This window comes from Asterias amurensis, chromosome 1 (assembly GCF_032118995.1).
Source record: "Asterias amurensis chromosome 1, ASM3211899v1".
NCBI lineage: Eukaryota > Metazoa > Echinodermata > Asteroidea > Forcipulatida > Asteriidae > Asterias > Asterias amurensis.
In genome coordinates, this window is record NC_092648.1 from 2926846 (window position 1) to 2945939 (window position 19094).

Genomic DNA, 19094 nt, shown 5'->3' on the forward strand with positions numbered 1-19094 from the left:
AAACCAATTCATGGACGTTACCTGTCCCCTCAACTATTATGTTGTTTAAAAATTATACATAATATACAAATTGAATTTCAAGCCTATTCAACAAACTCGTTCTTGAAGGGGCACTGCAGTTTCCCCTCTTTATTATAAGGAAAACATAATTTTTTTAAATTTGCAGAGGGCACCACAGCAAAGTTGGGCACCGCGGCAATTGCTGTGGATGCCGTGGGTAGTTTTAAAGCCTGGACTTATTGTGTTTTTGGATCTAGTAGTTTTTTTTTCTTCTTCAGGAAATGTGTGTTGGAAGTCAAAAAAATTGGTGTTAAGATTAATTAAGATGGGGTTGGGGATGGTGTGAGGGTTGGGATTGGATTACGAGGGAACGTTATGTGTGTAGTTTGGTATGATAATATAAATCAGAGTTAAAAACTAACACTACCTGAGGCCAGTGACTTAGCATCAGGTCAATAAACTCAAGCCGTCAGAACTGCATTGCATTTTGTAATACATCACTGTTTATATTACTTCTTTGCGACCCACAAGCCATTTTTCAGGAGTTTCGCATTCGTCTTATCTAACTCCTGAAGAGGCACAGTTTGTTTTAAACATTTTTTTTTTTCTTTTCTTTTTTCTAGGATGGTAGAGGATAGTGAAGACACCAGTAAAAAATAAACTCAATGTCTCCATAACCTTTAAGCTACAGTAGGAGTAGGACTAGCAGCAATGTCCGAGGACCTGGTCCGCCCGGGGGCCATCGTCAAGGACCGCTGGAAAGTGGTAAGTCTCAGACCCCTTCCCAAAGTGAATCTTCTCTCCATTTGGGTTTATGGCTAGTATAGTGATTAAGTTTGATTTTTCTGAGAGTCCTTGACTTCACAACCAGAATAAATGACATGAAATGAAGTAAAATGAAATCTTGTGACATACATGTAGAAACTGTCACGCTAGTCTGAAGAGTTTGTCTCGCTGTCTCGCTCGTCGTCAAACTAAGCGGTAACTTGTAACTACGCAAGTCATTGTACCCGACATTATTCAAATATAACTCGCAGTGTCTCATTGCTAGCACACTGTAGTGCACACACATTGCAGCACACATAATGATGTTTAAGAAGGAACAAATGCATATTATAACGTATCCATAACATGCTCAATGAAGGACTGTATCGTATTGAACAGCCTCAAGCTTTGGCACGTGAACACTTAAGAAAGACAAATCAAGATTGTAATTCAATAAGACGGGACAAAGCCCACTCGCAGTCAGACGATGCCATCTGTACAGAATCCTAACTGCATCCCACACACGCAATGCCAAATGCTTTTGTCAATGCAAGTGAATACACGTACAATTGAGTATCCTGCGATTGTACTGTACATGACGTCCATGTTTATCTACCAATTGATGAACACAGACAAACACACACTTTTATTTCTAGATTGAGTGAGCAAATTGTCCACATCATATTAACTGAAGCGCTATTATGAAGTTGTTTGGTCGCAGGGTACGTCCCATGCACAAGCTGGCGTTTAGAGACGATACGAGTGGATTGTGTGCCGATATCATGCAAATTGCACACAAAACGATAATAATTTCACAACAATAAAAAAAGATACATGTAAACCCATTTATAGTGCTCCAGATGCACATTAAGGCATTTAAAACCAACACACATTGTACATTAAACGCCTTGAACTAAAAAAAAAACATTCCAAAGACCTCACTCAGTGTCCTTTGGCCAAACTTCAAAAAGTTGGGTCCAGAATGCCCCACAGTTTTGAAAAATCATGGTGAGAATCCTTGGCTGCGTTCACGAAACTTGTGTTTAAATAATAATATGTCCAGTTCGTTACAGTCCTTGAAATATTCCCATCTAAAGTGCCGCATGCTTGTATGAAATTAAGTCAAAAATTGCAAGGAATTTCCCAAATTGGACCAGGAACTTTGGGCAATGTAAATTCCACATTTTAACAACCACAAATGCACACTGCAGTTTCATTTCTGAGTCTCTCCACACAAAATGCACACAACTGATACAATTTATTTTCTAGTGGCAATTTAGCCTTCAAGCATGGCTAGGGTCAAATCGTCAGGCCTTTAACATTTAAAAAAAGAATTTGTTTAGAAAGGCATGGTGGAGCGAGTGCAAAGGTTTTTTATATCTGTTCATGTTAATTCTGGTAATGATTGTTCTTGCCCTAAAATAAAGAAACATTTCAGAGATGGAATACCATTATGTATTATTGATATTATTTATTTATTTAAATAACATTTTTCAGAAGGACAATATTCTCTGAGCGTTATTAATGGAACACGTTGCCTTGGATCGGTCGAGTTGGTCTTTGAAAAGCGTTTGTAACCGTTTTTTTTATAAAATGCATATTTGGTAGAAAGATGTTTTAAAAGTAGAATACAATGATCCACACAAACATGCCTCGAAATTGCATGGTTTTCCTGTTACCTCGTCGACTAGCACGGTCGGCCATTTATGGGAGTCAAGTTTTTGACTCCCATACATAAATGGCCGACCGTGTTAGTTCGCACAGTAAAAGGAAAACCACGCAATTTCGAGGCAAACTTGTGTGGATCATTGTATTCTACTTTTACAACATCTTTCTACCCAATATGCATTTTATAAAAAACGGTTACAAACGCTTTTCAAAGACCAACTCAACCGATCCAAGGCAACGTGTTCCTTTAAGTTATAATGAAAATAGGATGTGAGAAATAACATGACAGTAACATTTTCTTACTTCGCATTGCGCATGCCATCATTTTAAAATACCCCCAATGACTCTCACCTCGGTGTTCTTAGTTTTAATGTATCAAGGAGAAAATAGAATAAGCTCTGGTAAACTGCAAACCAACCAGGGCCCAATTTCATAGAGCTGCTAAGCACAACAATTTGCTTAGCGTGAAATATTTTCCTTGATAAAAACAGGATTACCAACAAAATTTCCATTTGTTGCATATTGCTTGTTACTGGTATTCAGCTGTTGTTTGCTTATCCTGAAAATCACGTTGAAATTTGGTTGGTAATCCTGTTTTTGTCGAGGAAGGAATTTCATGCTAAGCACATTTTTGTGCTTAGCAGCTCTATGAAATTGGGTCCTGGAGGACCTATGGTACCTATGGTTTGGGGCCTGATGTTTTTACCCTAGCAGAGTCTCTCTTGAAAGCAAAATCAGAAAAATGTCAAGTATTTAATGAAGTACAAGGTAGTCAAACAAAACATCATCTTAGCCTTCAAGAAAGAATCTGCTGGGGTCGAACATCAGGCCACGTACTAGTTTTGGCTTTTTAATTATCAAATATCATTTCTCAACTGTACAGATGGAAAATATTCTCTAAACATTATTAAATTATGACAATGAGAAATGAGGAATGACACGTCGGCAACATTTTAAAATATTTTGCTTTGAGCGTCTCGGGCGCTTGCCGTTAATCTGAGGAGATCCCTTCGACATCAGCTCAAACTTTCAACCTTTGATAACATTTCGAGGAATCTTTGGCATAGTTGAGCTTCCATGGCGTACAGCAACCAGATCTCGGCTGCACCGCGGCGGCGCAGGCTGATGACGGCATTTTTCGACCATGATCTGTTATTATAGCTTGGTGACATATTGGCCGTGTCTTATAGACTGATGCATTTATAGAGGGGGCCTAGAAAAGTGGATTTTTTATTTGCAGAGACTGAAGACAGTGTATTGCAAGTTCAACTGTCTGAGTTTGAATGTTCAGTGTATTTTGGTGATAGTGTTTTTCAGAATGTGTTTCAGGGTTGGAAGACTTGAAATTTGGGGAAAATTCACAAGGCTGTAGAGCTTGTAGCTTGAGCTTGTAGCTGAAAATTGTTACTGGGTCAGAATGATTTTTACCGGAAAATCAAAGTGAGGATAATAGATACCCATATTAAACTGTTACTCCAAGCCCTAAGAAAAGATTTCGGGAAAGTACTGAGTGTACACAGTGCTTCTTACACATCGGTATAAAAAAAAAGTTATCTTTAAAATGCTTTATCCCCGATTAAAAAAATAACATTTTTAAATTGTGGTAGTTGCTGCTAACACATGTACGTATGTGCCATTTGAACTGCCTCTACCTAGCCACTGGGCTAGCTTGCTGGACTAGTGGTAAGATGTCTGCTCTTGCAATACAAAGGTTGGGGGTTCGAATCCCATCAAAGTGTCCTGCCTTGAGTTAGTACTTGAGGATGGCACTTCTACACATTGGTTAAATGGTAAAAACCAAATTATAAAACCAACAGGGATAATGATTACAAATTCCTAACAATTGAATAACAAAGTCTTTGATTTGACACACATTTGCGGCTGGCAATCAGGGGTCTGTCAGGTCCTTCAAACAATAAAACTATGTTTCCTCTCAAAATTGTCTTTGTTTCAGCTAAAGCAGTTGTATTTTTCCTTTTAATTTTTCAGACCAGAAAAGTGGGTGGAGGTGGATTTGGTAAGTGTTTAAGATTTACTTCCACAAAACTTTCAGAATACAGGCTAGTAATTTTTGTTTGGTAGTTAAATCTCTTAACATTACACCCCTTGCAAATACTGACTGAAACAGTTAAAATTGAAGAATAAGACACAATAAAATTATTAGCAGTTTTTTTTTAAAGATCATTTGACCCATGTTTACAAAAGGTTGTTGGTTCAAAATTAGCCAAACTTCGGCGCTGATTTCACAATGACTAAAAGAAGTATTGTTGTCTGGTTTCTGAGTCACAATTTCTTTATTTGAGCAACCCATAATCAAAGGTTTTTTAAAACCACTGTTTTTATGAGAGAGATTGGCTGCTGCCAGCTTGGTGTTTATCCCCTTGTGAGTGGAACATTTTATCTGCAACCACAATGTTACAAAAAACCAGACAAACCCCGAAACAAGGTCAAGTTTCCTTATTGGGACGATCTTCTAAACAAACAAACGACCAAACAATCTAGCGTTCTGAAGTTTGATTAATACTTGAGTTTTGAAATGTTACTGTAGCTCGTCTCTAAAGCACTCAAGTATATTTGGCGAGGAACCTCTTTTGCTTTCTGAGAAAGCAAAGCAGTTTGTTTACTTTTCTTCTTGATGGTGCTTCAAAGTTCTTAAAACGGATTTAGTTTCATGAGGTCCCCAGGTTTTTAAAACCTTCAGATGTGAAACCATAATGCAGCAACAACTTTGGCTACTGCTGTTGCTATGGGTATTGCTAAGGACATCCTGTACTTCAACGCATGATGACGAGGAAACCTAACTAAAGCCGTAGCTGTAGCTGAAAATATTTTAGTCATTGATTTGTCCTAATCATTCAAAAGTTGCTGCTAAGCACAGACAAATCTTGCTTAGCAGAAATGGTTATCTGCAACCACAATGAAAGGTCACAATTGTTAAAAAAATAAATTACAAACACCAGAAACAAGGCATTATGAATGGAATTGAAAAAGTAACAAGTTGATCAAACTGGCATTCAAAACAACACCTCCCACTGAATGGGAAATGCATCAAAGCTGTGGTAAAATACACAGGGACAAAGGATATAGAAATTACAAACACAGTTTGAAAAAATGTGTATGTTGCTTGTGACTCGATTCCTAGTTTATATTTGCTTTGCCAAGCACCTTTGTCTGCTTTTAAAAACAGCTTTATCATACATTGTTTATACTTCCTTTGCCTTTATCAGTTTTCTTGAAAGCGATAATGCCACCGCTAAATTAAGGACAACGTTTCCAGAATTTATATTTTTTACTTTTATGTTGTGATATGTTGTGATTGAGGATTTTCTTCATCTCATACTACGTGCATGCTGTGAACAAGGGTGATAGTGGTTACACTTACAGATTAACTAATTTACAGAAAAAGTGCATGAGCTTTTGTAGCAACAACTACTTCCATGGGATGCAACAGGAATTGTTCAAATTCTTGTTGGTTGGTGTCCTTGGTACACATTTCATAGACCCAAAGGCACATGATAGAAACTGTATGTGAACATTCATGTCATGTACTGATAGTTTTAATGGATTTTTTTCCTTTCCATTCTTGCCTGCAGGTGAGATCTACGAAGCAGTTGACCAAGTTCTTGAGGAGGCAGTAGCTCTGAAATTAGAGTCCGCCCTTCAGCCTAAACAAGTCCTGAAAATGGAAGTGGCTGTCCTCAAGAAGTTGCAGGGTAAATATTGACTGGGCCCTTAGGGACTTGGCCCTCAGGGACTTGACACCTAATATGAGACTTACCCCACAATGACTTGGCTTAACTAAAACCACTCAAAAACTGTATGGGAAGTTACTTGAATCTTGACCTTTGGGACTTGAGGCACGACTAAAGACTTGTCAAGTTTTGCCAAGCATGACTTAAGATTTGCCTTTATGGACTTAGGGTCTGATTTGAAAAGTGACCCAGAAAGTGACATTTGGGACTTTCGACCTGCTTTGAGATCTTAAAACTTAAGACTTGCCTATAGGTTTATGGACTTTAAAATGTTTTTTTTTTACCTATGGGACCTTAGGCTGAACTTGAGACTTTCCCCATAAGACACATAAGACTTTAAACCTGACTTAATACTTTCCCATACAAATATGTAACTTGAAATTGACCCTAGGGACTGCATGACTTGAGACATGCTTTGGGACTTGAAACTTGCCACTTGAGACTTGCCCATACAAATTTGGGCCACGACTTAGGACCCCGACTTGAAACTTGACCCTAGGTACTTGAGACCTAACTTGAGACTGTAGACAACTCTGACTTCTAAATCCATGTATCTTTACAAAATTGTTTGTGTCTTTAACAGGCAAGGATCATGTCTGTAAATTCATTGGCTGCGGTCGCAATGATCAGTTCAACTATGTGGTGATGTCCCTTCAGGCGGCTAACCTTGCTGAACTACGACGCAGTCAGCCCAGGGGCACCTTCAGCATTAGCACCACGCTAAGACTGGGCGCACAGATTATTCAAGCTATTGAGAGTATACACGATGTTGGCTTCCTACACAGAGATGTTAAACCTGTAAGTTCAGACTCAATTACTAAGACTTCAAAGTTTAAAATGATTTGGGGTTGAACAAAGACAAATTTACTAGAGCGAAATTTGAATCAATGGCCTCCGGATTAACGTGCTGGCACTCTATCAACTTTAAAATCTACACGGGAGAAAGCTGCTATATAATTGCCATATTTACAGAATGAAAAATAAGTAGAAGAAATTTGAATGTTAAAAGGGCTTGATGCCAAATGTGGCTTTGGCCCAGATTCATAGAGCTGCTTTCAGAAAATGTTGCTTGATAATTTCCTTTAAAGCATAAATAAGCAGTGTACCAGTCAAAGATGGTACGTGCATGTGAACTTGTATTTTGGCTGGTAACCTTAATCTGGTTAGAAAAATTATGTTGTGCTTTGCCACTTTTGTGCTTAAAGCAGCTTCACGAATTTTGAAAACTTTATTACTTTATCCACTGATATCAGTTTTATGAAAAATATCAACCTTTCTTTATCAACTAAGGCTGTATCTTTTCTTTCATACATGTACATGTAGTTACATAATTAGTTAATGTCTTTCTATTTCTAAACAGTCCAACTTTGCCATGGGCCGTCTTTCAAATAATTGCCGCAAAGTCTACATGCTGGACTTTGGACTTGCTCGGCAGTATACCAACTCACAGGGACAAGTCAGAACGGTTCGTATACATACATTTTATTATCATCAAACAGTCATTAATGTTTGTGTTAGTTTCTCATGTTGACTGAAGGTAGAATATGATTAAATGGTTTGTGTGTTTTCAGTTATAAGGGTTCATGGCGACAGTCACTATCAGGCTGTGATGAGAACCCCTGACAGGACTTGCAGGTGTTACTAGTCAATTTATCTCACTTGCTACTGGGTGGAAAAACTGTTTCCATACACATCATGCTTTTTGTCTTGTTGTTTTTATCTTCTTTTCAACCTTTAAAGGCAGTGGACACTACTGGAAGTTACTCAAAATAATTATGAGCATGAAACCTTACTTTGTAACGAGTAATGGGGAGAGGTTGATGGTATAAAACATTGTGAGAAACAGCTCCCTCTGAAGTGAAGTAGTTTTCGAGAAAGAAGTAATTTTCCGCGAATTTGATTTCAAGACCTCAGATTTAGATTCGAGGTCTCAAAATCAAGCATCTGAAAGCACACAACTTCGTGTGACAAGGGGTTTTTTTCTTTCACTGTTATCTCGCAACTTCGACTACCAATTGGTCTCAAATTTTCACAGGTTTGTTATTATATGCATATGTTTAGATACACCAAGTGAGAAGTCTGGTCTTTGACAATTACCAATAGTGTCCAGGGTCTTTAAAGGAACTGGACACTTTGGTAATATTACTCAAAATAAATGTTAGCAGAAAAACATTGTGAGAAACGGCTCCCTCTGAAGTAACATAGTTTGAGAAAGAAGTTGAGACCTCAGCTGAGGTCTCGAATCTGAAAGCACACAAGGGTGGTTTTTTTCTTCCATTATTATCTCGCAACTTCGACGACCAGTTGAGTTCAAATTTTCACAGGTTTGTTATTTTATGTATGTTGAGATACACCAAGTGAGAACACATTACCAATAGTGTCCAGTGCCTTTAAAGGAACAATGTACTGTCTGGGATAAGAAACACCATTTTTTTTATTTAATTTTGAGTTTGAAAGCTTATTAACTATGAAGTTCATACATGAATCTTTTTTTTCTGTGAAGTATTCGATCTGAAATGAAGTCTTATTCAAGAAAACCTTTAAAAAAGCAACAGCTGATTTCAGTTGTAACCAATATTAAAGGGAAGGTATACAGTACATGTAGTAATCACTCGGAAATTTATGATCATACACAGACCTCTACTGTCAGTTAATGTCATAAAATTGTCTTGTGGTATTTCTTGGGTTCTGTCATTTGCCGTTTGAAACTCTTTAGGATTGTGTTTTATTCATGATTCATGTTCCTTTTTCATTCATGATTATTAATGATTTTCAAACCGTGCGATCTTTTCATTTCATTACAGCCGAGACCTGTGGCAGGCTTTCGTGGAACTGTTCGTTATGCCTCAGTCAATGCGCATAAGAATAAGGTAGGTGGAGAAATTAATCACATTATTTTGTCCTCAAAATTTACGCATGGGTTTATTAAGTCAAATGGGATGATTAAAAAACTACACAACTAGTCTTTTTTTGCACCAAAATCTTAAAAATAATAATAATAATAATAATAATAATAATAATAATAATAATAATAATAATAATAATAATAATAATAATAATAATAATAATAATAATAATAATAATAATAATAATAATAATAATAATAATAATAATAATAATAATAACCTCACTTAATTATACTCCCACCATGCAAAGGTTCAAGTCCTACTTAAGATTTATACATGACTTACCTCTATGGAATTGAGCCTTGCGTTATGTACCATTTAGAAGACAACTTTTGACAGCTTAAACCATCCTCTCATTTTGTAACCTTTGTACTTTGTGTTATGTAGGAGATGGGAAGACATGACGATTTGTGGTCACTTTTCTACATGCTGGTGGAGTTTGTCATCGGTCAACTGCCGTGGAGAAAGATCAAAGACAAAGTAAATTTTGAATTGTCTTTATTTTGTCTATTTTTTTATGTCTGCTGAAGAAAATTTGTTCTTTAACCCTCTAGTCCCTGCACCGCCCGAGTTTGCTGAAATCCAATTTCTCAAGATTCTTGCAGTAAATTACTGGAATTGTAGTTCAAATTTTAAAAGATAGCCATGGCTTAATGTGTATGCACAATTTTTTACCCTTTCGGTAATATTTGTATAAAAGTACAAGTTCTCATGGGAACAATAAATGCCTCTCGTTAAACGGCTACGGTAATTTTTATGGCGAATATTTTTGTGCACGGATAAAATGGACACAATAGCTTTTCAAGGCTTTTGTCTGGCTCAATGCTCATACTGATAATGCGAAGGCGTTAATTTTCGACAATATCATCATAAATGATGAACAGTTTCCTGTTTACTAATGAGCGTTTTATTTTTCGTAAGAGCTAAATTATTTCATCATCATTAGCTTCGACAAGTCAACTGTGAAGGGAAAATTAATAACGATCTATAACAACTAGATATATTAACAAATGCGTAGACCTACTAATGACTATCGAGTTTTCTTTTGATGTTCCTTTTTTTTTCTACAAACACAAGCTAGCGAGGTTTCCTCGTACCGCATACAGTGTATCGCTATAGGCGGCTGGGCGGTACAGTGGCTAAATGGTTAATTTGTCTGGTTCCTTCACAACTTGTGAACAAATAAAGTAGCTACCCCCAAAAAAATCATGCTTACCAGAATAATACATATAATACCAGTTTAAGTAGTAATAATAATAACAACCGTATTTATAAAGGCCTTTTGCCAAAGGAAACAAAGCGCCAGGTATTATTAGGAGTGGGACGAATTTTGAGATATAAGATCTAATCCTTAGCACCATGTAATGGTTTACACAGTGCTGTGGCGCAGTATGCTGTCGATCAAACCAGGAACACCAGGGCAAATCCCTTCTCTATTCGATAAGTGCCCTGGGTTCTTTTACATGCATTTACACAACACATGAGACCAACGACTTTACGTCCCATCTGAAGGACAAAGCAATGGTTAAGTATCTTGCTTAAGAACACAAGTGTCAAGGCTGGGGATTCGAACCCACATTCTGCTGGTCAGAATACATGTAATGTGTTAATTGTACCATTTGTGACTGGTATCTTGCTCATATCTTCTTAAGCCTGGGGTGTCGTGGCCGAGTGGATAAGAGCACCGAACTCAAGCTCTAATGCTTCTGTTCAGCAGAGTGTGGGTGCGAATCCCGGTCGTGACACTTGTGTCCCTGAGCAAGACACTTAACTATAATTGCTTCTCTCCACCCAGGGGTAAATGGGTACCTGTGAGGGCAAAGATGGTTCTTGTGATTGGTTTTGCCATATATTGTGCACAGGCTGTATACTCCCTAGGGAGCTGAGATGGTTTAAGGAATGACTTAAGGCCCAGTGACCAGGGGTAATAATGTTCGAAGCGCCTTGAGACACCCATCGGGCATGAAAAGCGCTATATAAAAATGGTCCATTATTATTAATATTATTAAGCAGCTCTATGAAATTGGGCCCAGTTGTCTAAAACTTTTATTGCCCTTCCTACCTACAAAGTGTTGAAAGTTTGTGTCAAACAATGAATAAGAACTGAATGAAAAATTTACCAGCACTTCGTTGGCTCAATGTGAAACTAATGAATGAATTTGATTATGTTTATTTCAGGAACAAGTCGGTTTAATGAAGGAGAAACACGATCATCGTTCAATGCTGAAGCACTTGCCATCAGAGCTGAAGCAGTTTCTGGAACATATACAGAGTTTACAATATCAAGACAAGCCAGATTACAAGGTACATATCCTCTCAGCTTTCTCCCTTAAAGAGAAGGTACACTGTTGGTGACTGTCAAAGACTAGTGTTCTCACTTGGTGTTTCTCAACATATGCATAAAATAACAAACCTGTGCAAATTTGAGCTCAATTGGTCATCGGAGTTGGGAGAAAATGATGAAAGAAAAACCACCCTTGTTGGACGAATCTGTGTGCTTTCAGATTGGAGTAAAAGACTTCTAGCTAGAAGTCTTTTATTATTTTAGTGAGAAATTACCTCTTTCTCGAAAACTGGGTTACTTCAGAGGGAGTCGTTTCCCACAATGGTTTATACTATCAACAGCTCTCCAATGCTAGTTACCAAGTCAGTTTTTAAGTTTATATTTGGGGTTTTTTTTTTTGGGGGGGGGGAGTACTGGGTATACAGTGCAGTATACACATCTGTGTAACGGTAAAAACAAATTATATTATTTATCCCTGATGTAAAAATTAATTAAAATTTTATGTCCTGAACCTTTTCTGTCCCCAGTTCCTGCACTCCTTATTAGAACGGTGCATGAACAGGAAGAACATCAAGGAAACAGACCCGTATGATTGGGAGAAGATCTATGCAGATGGATCCCAGACCACCACCACAGCCTCACTCAGTCCAGGAAAGGAACCCAAGCAAGGAATGTGAGTACAACTTAACTTAATATGGGATCTATGGGCCCAATTTCAAATAGCTGCTTAGCGACCGATTTTGTGCTTACTGTGCAATTTCCGTTTCATAGCGCTGCTAACCAGAAGCACATAAAAAGGCGTGCTAACCTTTCGGTGCTTTCGAAATGACGTCACAATGCAAATTCATGATGAACGCGCAATATTTGCAGCCTAATTTGTCTGCTAACCTGTGAAATACGCCTGCACCTTAGCAAATTTTTCTGCTACAGTAAGCATAAAAAAATGCTTACCGTTAAGCAGTGCTTTGAAATGGGGCCCTGTAAATACCATTTCCGATTTATACCTCAAAGGAAAGGTATACATGTACCGAAAAATAAAAAAATAAAAAATCTGCAATACACAATCAAGACACAATTGGAGGGGGATACACCATGCCACATCCTGGGCACCAAAATTTCTCTGCAAGACTGAGAAATTTTAAGTGACCTTTTCTTTTCTGAAAATAAAGAAGTAAAAAGATTACATACCTTATTTATATTTAAGAAGCAAGCACTAGTTTCTTCAAATTGGTAGTCGTAATTCTTTTAGTGTGCAGGAAAAGCATGAGATTATTTTTAGACTTGTTTTTAATTATTGGTTGGGTACTTGAATTTCTAAAGAATAAATGATATACAAAAGGAAGATGTTGATCAATTTTTTGTTTTACATGTATATCTTCATGTTTAACTAAACTGTTTTTTTTTTTTTTATTCTTGCATTTTCAGTCCTGAAATCCCACCAGCAAACACAGACATAGTGCTAGAAGAAAACATTAGTTTCCATGACAACATAAAAGATGCTAAAGTGGAAGTACAGGGTGTCGACGTCGCTGACGCCAAAGAGAAAGTTGACGAGAGTCAGGAGAAGCGAGATGCTGAGAAGGAGATCGATGAAGAAGATGATGAAGAAGATGATGAAGATGAAGATGGAGAAGCCAACGAGAACGCTGATGAGAATGACAACGTTGGATCTGAAAGAGGAGATACACCTGAAGGTGGATCAAGAGAAGGTGTTGACGGCCAGGAGGCCCAAGAAGGGGAGGTCCTTCTTGATAACAAGGAGAACGAGAAGAAAGACTCTCCGAAGAAGAGTAAACGGGCGTTGAGTAAGAGAAGGAGGATGCTGCACCGACGGAAACCCAAGCGACTTCGGGCTCATGACAGCCACGCTATCATGGAAGGCGAGGTCAGCACCTTCAGGGAAGGATTCGGAGTGAGCGAGAGAGACCCCTCACTCCTGGAGGAGCACCTCGTTGGAGGGCTCAGCAGCAAGCTTTTACCAGCCCGTTCATTTGCAGAGACGGGGCAACAAGTGCAATTGCCGCCTGAAGCACAGTGTGGTGCAGAGGGCAAACTGACTGTTAAGACTATCCCTTGTATCAAGGAGTCTAAACCGCCTCAATGGAGGACGAACACCCCACCGCTAGTTGGTACTATGCAAAAGCCAGACAGCTTAAACCGCCCCAAAAGTGCTCAAGAACTTCGTCCAACGGCTATTACAAGGCTACAAGAGATGGATAGAGACAGAAGTGTCCCGGAGACGGATTCTGGCGATGGGTTACAACAAGATGGTTCTCTTGATGAGGTAGATAAAGCGTCCAAGAAACCAGAAACTGTTACCAGAATTCCAAGACTGGGTCCTAATCTTGCTGTGAAGGAACCAGAACCTGCTGCAACAGCAGTTAAACAAGAAGTCTGTCTTAGATTGGAGAATACACCTCTCATAAAGATCAGCAGCGAGGATGTGGATATTAAACCAGACCCTGTGAAGCCTCAAACTAAGCAATCTGAACTTGTTAAACCTAAAGAAGGTGCTACGCCCAAAAAGCAATCAGTATCCAAAGGACCTCCAGCCCCTCAGGATCTCCCAAAACCAGTCAATGTAATTATTGGTGCTCAAAGTCACGACAGAAACCTGTATGAAAAGCCAAAGCCTGTCAATGTTTTACACAAAAAACCTGATACTTGCCATAAGAAAGAGACAGAAACACTAGTTAAAGAAGAAACAGAAACAAAGAAAACACCAGAGAAGAAAGTGGATGTTGTTGAAACGAAGAAACCCCTCAAACAAGCACCTCAGGGATATGTCATGGACGCCATCAAAGAAAGGAACAAAAAACCTGAGCCAGTCAGGAAACTTGCCTTCACCGGAATCAACAAGGTCAAAGTGCCTGGTGTCATTCTGGCTAAACCTACCATAGCTCCTCTCAAGACCAAACAGTTGATTGCCCAGCCTGTGAAGGTCGTTGAGACAGGACAGCCAGCCTTGAAGACAACAAAACCCCTTCAAAATGGGGAAGTTCAGAAAACTCAAGAGGTTGCAAAACAGGAAAAACTGACCACTCAAAAAGAACTTTTTATAAACGAGCCAACACCGTCTAAAACGATTAACATTCAAAGCAATCAGACTGCTCCAAAGGAAAGTAGCGCACTCCAAAAGAAAACAGACCTTGATGAAATAGTCCTGGAAGTTCATTTGGATGAGGTCAAGAAATCGACGGAGCAAGTCGACAGTAATCCTTTCAGCAACCAGAAAATCAACGTGCCTGTCTACAAAAGCAACTCCAGTAGAGAATCGCCAGAGAAAATTCTGGAGGGGTTGAATAAGAATGCTAATCAAATCGTGGATAGGAGTCCTGATCGTGCTGCTATGGAGGAGCTTCTTGGAGCATTCTCCTGGGATGAACCAGAGCCTCCCCCAAAGCAGGAGATCAAACCTAGTGTCCAATCCATGAATCTGAGTAGCAAACATGCTGGGCGAAATGAGAGCAGTTTACAGGAGGAGCTTCGCCTAGCAAAACTTGCCGTCCGAGAAGACCCAAATGTTTCTCCAAAACAGACTGAAGATACGGCCAACCAAAGAACAGATGAGGTACTGGGCTCTCATCTATCTTGGAAGGACCTTCCTCATGACAAAGGGAGACAAAATATCCAGCAGAGACTTAAACTCGAAAGTGACAATCCAGATACAGGTCCGCTGACTCCTTTCTCTTTAGAGGAGGAGCATAAGGCAGCGAGACCTATCAGAGATGAGGTAGCCAATGGAGATGAGAGGAAAACAGAGGCCAACCGGGGCCATGAAAGGACCACATCTTCACTTGAACATTCCTCTGAGGAGTTACCCCCAAGAACACCAGCAATGGACAGAGAGGAAATGGAGAACATTCTCATGGGGATGCAAGACGCTGATGGGACAGTAGAGAAGCAGACCAAGCAGGTACTCCAGTCGACTGAAGTACTGAACGGGCCTACTGCTGACTCTGTCCCACCCCTGGAATTAGAAACCATGCCAAATGAAGCATCCAGACCAAACGAGACTCCTGTGGAGGAGCACAAGGAAGAGCATAAGCGAAAGCACCGATCAGGCCATAAGAGATTAGAGAAGGCAAGGTCTGTTACTCCTAGAACAGATGAGAGTGAAACGGTGTCTGGAGGCTCTGGGAGAAGCGAGCGAAAAGGTCGAGGGCCTGTTCGAGCTCGCCAACTGCCAAGTATTCCAATAAAGAAGGAGAAGACTGCAGGAGAGGATGCAATGGTTTCACCTGTAATCAAACAGGAAAGTCCAACCAATGGGCAGCCATCAGGGAGTCCAATTCAGAGGAAAGGCTCCTTGGGCAAGGCCCGTAAGCTTCCTGAGGTGCCGAAGATATTACTGCAGAATAAGCTCGGTCACCGCTTGCGGCAAGACAAATCCCCAAACAGGACAACAGGAACCAGTGTTGAGGGCATCCAACAACATTCTCCAAATCCTAACCGACACCGTATGGCTTCCAATCCGACATCTGATACAATAGATGATAGCAGCTTCAAGTCAGAGAATGTCCAGTCGATACAGCTCAGACAAACTCAGGAGTTTAAAGTAACAGTCAAATCACCTCCACCTTCAAGCAAGGATTCCTGTGGGGAGGCTGAGATTAAAATACTTAGTGTGGAACCTTCGTGCACCTTTGCGATCATGCAGGATTTGTCTCAGGAGGATGTTGTGAACGCTGATCACTCTGACTGTGCCACGCAGCAGCAGGAGCCAAGCTTCTTCTTCGACATCAGTACGTCTGTCAGGAAGGAAGACCCGGTGAAAGTAAATAAACCTGAGCTCCGACCTAAGCAAAAGGTACTCGTTAAGAAGGCATCAAATACCAGCAAAGACTCAAAGTCTGCAAGAGCCATCATGAGGCCATCAAGTCTTTTGGTGTTCACCAAGAAACCAATACTCAAGAAAACATTAGCAGGGAACGCCATCCCGAACAAAACCGAAAACCAAGAAAAAGAAGCCACCACTTCGTTGGAGAAAACTGAGGACTCCAAAGAGGAAAATCCTAAAGCTAATGAAGTGCCATCAACGGGAGCTGCAGTCACCCAACATGTTGGCACACCTGAGCATAAAATATTGACTGATGTGAGGAAGGTGTCTGTGGCAAGTTCCAACTCTGATTGGAACAGCAACGGCTCCTGCACATCAACTCTAAAGGACAGTCAGGCTGGACCAGCTACCCCAACAGGCAGTGTCCGCGGAGACAAAGGCCAAATGTCGCTGTCCACCTCAACGCCCAAGACCATGCAAAACACAAGGAAAGAAACTGGCTCGGGTCTTGAGGAGAATCAAAAGGTGGAAGTAACGGAAAACAAAGAGAAACAGCAGACAGGGTCTAATTCTAATGTCTTGCCAGAAGTTAGAGTATTTGAGCCTTCCATTAACGGTGACATTACTGAAGACCGAAGTCCAGACCAATGTGCTACTCCCTCCGCACTGACTCCCTCGCCACTGACTCCCTCTCCATTGTCGTCGACAGGGGATACCTCAAGGACACCTTTGCTGTTCTCAGAGGATGAGGAGCAGGTGAAAGGGGACAAAACCCGAGGAGAGGACGCCAAGAGAACCACAGATGCAACAGAAACCACACTTGCAAGACTGAAAGAAGGACTCTTGGCACATTCCAAACAAAATCCGCAGAAGATTGTCAAGAGCTTTTCCGATGAGCAGATTGCAAGGAGAGCAAAAGGACTAAATGAAAGTGTTCAGAAAACTGAACATTTGAAGGACTCTTCCCACCCAGAGAGTAGCAGGTCAAGAACCTCAAAGCTAATAAGGGAACAGAAAGTTGGTATGTTGTCACCAGAAAAGGAAGCCAAAGACAAGGACAGGGGGTCTCCAACAAACACTAAAGCAGGCCTCTCTCCTATTGCCTTGCGCCGCCTTCGCCACAAGACAGATCCTGATTTTATGGCTCTCCGAGCTGCTTTTGCACGGAAGCAGGCCAGTCAAGCACAGCTAAAGGAGGATGCTGTAGACGATGGTGAGCTGGATGTTTTTGCCAGTCCTCAAAGACGAGGTAGCTCATCTGGACTTCACAAGGGAAGTGATCGTATCAAGGCTCTCAAATCAGAAGAGGCCCACCTCATGAGCTTCGTACATTCTGATGCTGAAAAGCGAAAACGACGACGAATGAAATCGAGCTCCTCTGGTGAGCACATTTCATCCATTGATGAGGAAAGTTTTACAGACTCTGTCGCATCTCACGGCCGGTTCGAAGATGCACCACCGAGTGAAAGTTCCTTTTCCCAGTCACGGCTGGCCTGGGAAGCACTGACTCCGAGGCAACGTCGCCGTCGTGAAAAGTTGGCATGTACAAGGAGCCGTGGAGCTCTCCCTCCTACCTCACCAAGGAATACCAGCCCAACGAGTCCCTCAAAGGAGGGCGACAGACCGCCAACTCAGGAACGTCTAGGAGCAACTGCAGCACCGAGCAGCTCCCACAGTGCTCCTCTCAGGAATGCAGAGACGGTTTCCTCGCCAAGGGTCCCAAGAAGTCATGAGATCAATGACGCAAATGATCTCAGGAATGTCTCGGCTACTCAGGGTCACCCTGACAGAGCCCGAGACCACCCCGGTGATTGCGCTTCACGTCAGCGAGACAGACAGAGGAAGCATCTGCATCTCTTTTCCTGTGAGACAGATGGTGCTCTCACAACGACGTCAGTATCTCTACCGAACGATGCAACACCAGTTTTATGTGACACCCCTCGGGATACGCCCCGTGATGTACCCCATGATGCACTGAACGATCAACATATTCAATCAGTGTATAGGGTCATCCATGAGGATAGCCAATCGTCTTCCGGTACTGGCAGTTCCCATGGAAACATCCATCCTAAACCACCGATGAGACCACCTGAGAAAGCAGTCTTTGCTGGGAGGTGAGTTTTCTTATGAGTCGATCACTCAAGGACCTCAGTAGTTGTCATAATAGTAATAATACATTTACAAAGCACCATAAGCATGCACAAGGTGTTTAAAAAGGTGCGTTAAAGAGAAGGTATACATTTGGTAATCACTCTTCACATTAATGGCAACACAAAGTTTTGGTTCAGAAGCCTACAGCAGCATTAGATAGTATTAAGCATTTCAAGAAACATTTCACTTCAAAGTAATGTAGTGATGTAAAAACATATCAGTTTTTATGCCCCAAAATTTGAATCTGAGAAGAATTACTGTCAGTGATGCTTCTCAGATTCCTGTATTCCAATGCTTGATTTTTCTTCCTGCACGGACAAAATTTCTCCGGATTGTCAGCAAATCTCAAAAACCTATCCACCTTTTGAAATTAAATTTTTACTTTTGTTGTATACATCTTCATTTATATAGGATTAAACAAAATCAAACTGTTCCAAAAACCAAGGAATATTTTCCCTTTAACACACTGAATTAAATTATGAAAAGGTACACAAAATTGAAAAACTAAACATTTACAACTGATAACTTTCAAATCGACACGGTGCAGATATAAAGGTTCTATAGAATCTTTCACTGTTTTTTGTTTCCACGATAGCACAGTTTGGGTATAAAAGAATATAAAAGTTGATCAAATCTAAGTCGACGCTGCAAGCCTACAGCAGCATTTGATAGTATAAAGCAGTTTGAGAAACATTTCACCTTAAAGCCATTGGAAACTTTTGGTAATCAGTATTGTCCAAGGCCCACACTTCGTGTATCACATATATAAAATAACAAACCTGTGAAAA

The 19094-nt window shown here is 40.3% G+C and overlaps 1 protein-coding gene across 3 annotated transcripts in view; it reads left to right on the forward strand.

Moving 5' to 3' along the window:
* The window catches only part of LOC139942292 (uncharacterized), a 44816-nt gene that overhangs the window by 18587 nt on the left and 7135 nt on the right, over positions 1-19094 (forward strand). For all 3 annotated transcript variants that reach the window (XM_071939108.1, XM_071939117.1, XM_071939125.1), the window contains exons 2-11: positions 624-765; positions 4423-4450; positions 6027-6146; positions 6769-6983; positions 7546-7650; positions 8990-9055; positions 9479-9571; positions 11270-11395; positions 11903-12048; positions 12801-18269. In XM_071939108.1, coding sequence (XP_071795209.1) covers positions 712-765; positions 4423-4450; positions 6027-6146; positions 6769-6983; positions 7546-7650; positions 8990-9055; positions 9479-9571; positions 11270-11395; positions 11903-12048; positions 12801-18269 — 6422 coding nt within the window. In that variant the 5' untranslated portion in view covers positions 624-711. The remainder of the gene's footprint in view (positions 1-623; positions 766-4422; positions 4451-6026; positions 6147-6768; positions 6984-7545; positions 7651-8989; positions 9056-9478; positions 9572-11269; positions 11396-11902; positions 12049-12800; positions 18270-19094) is intronic.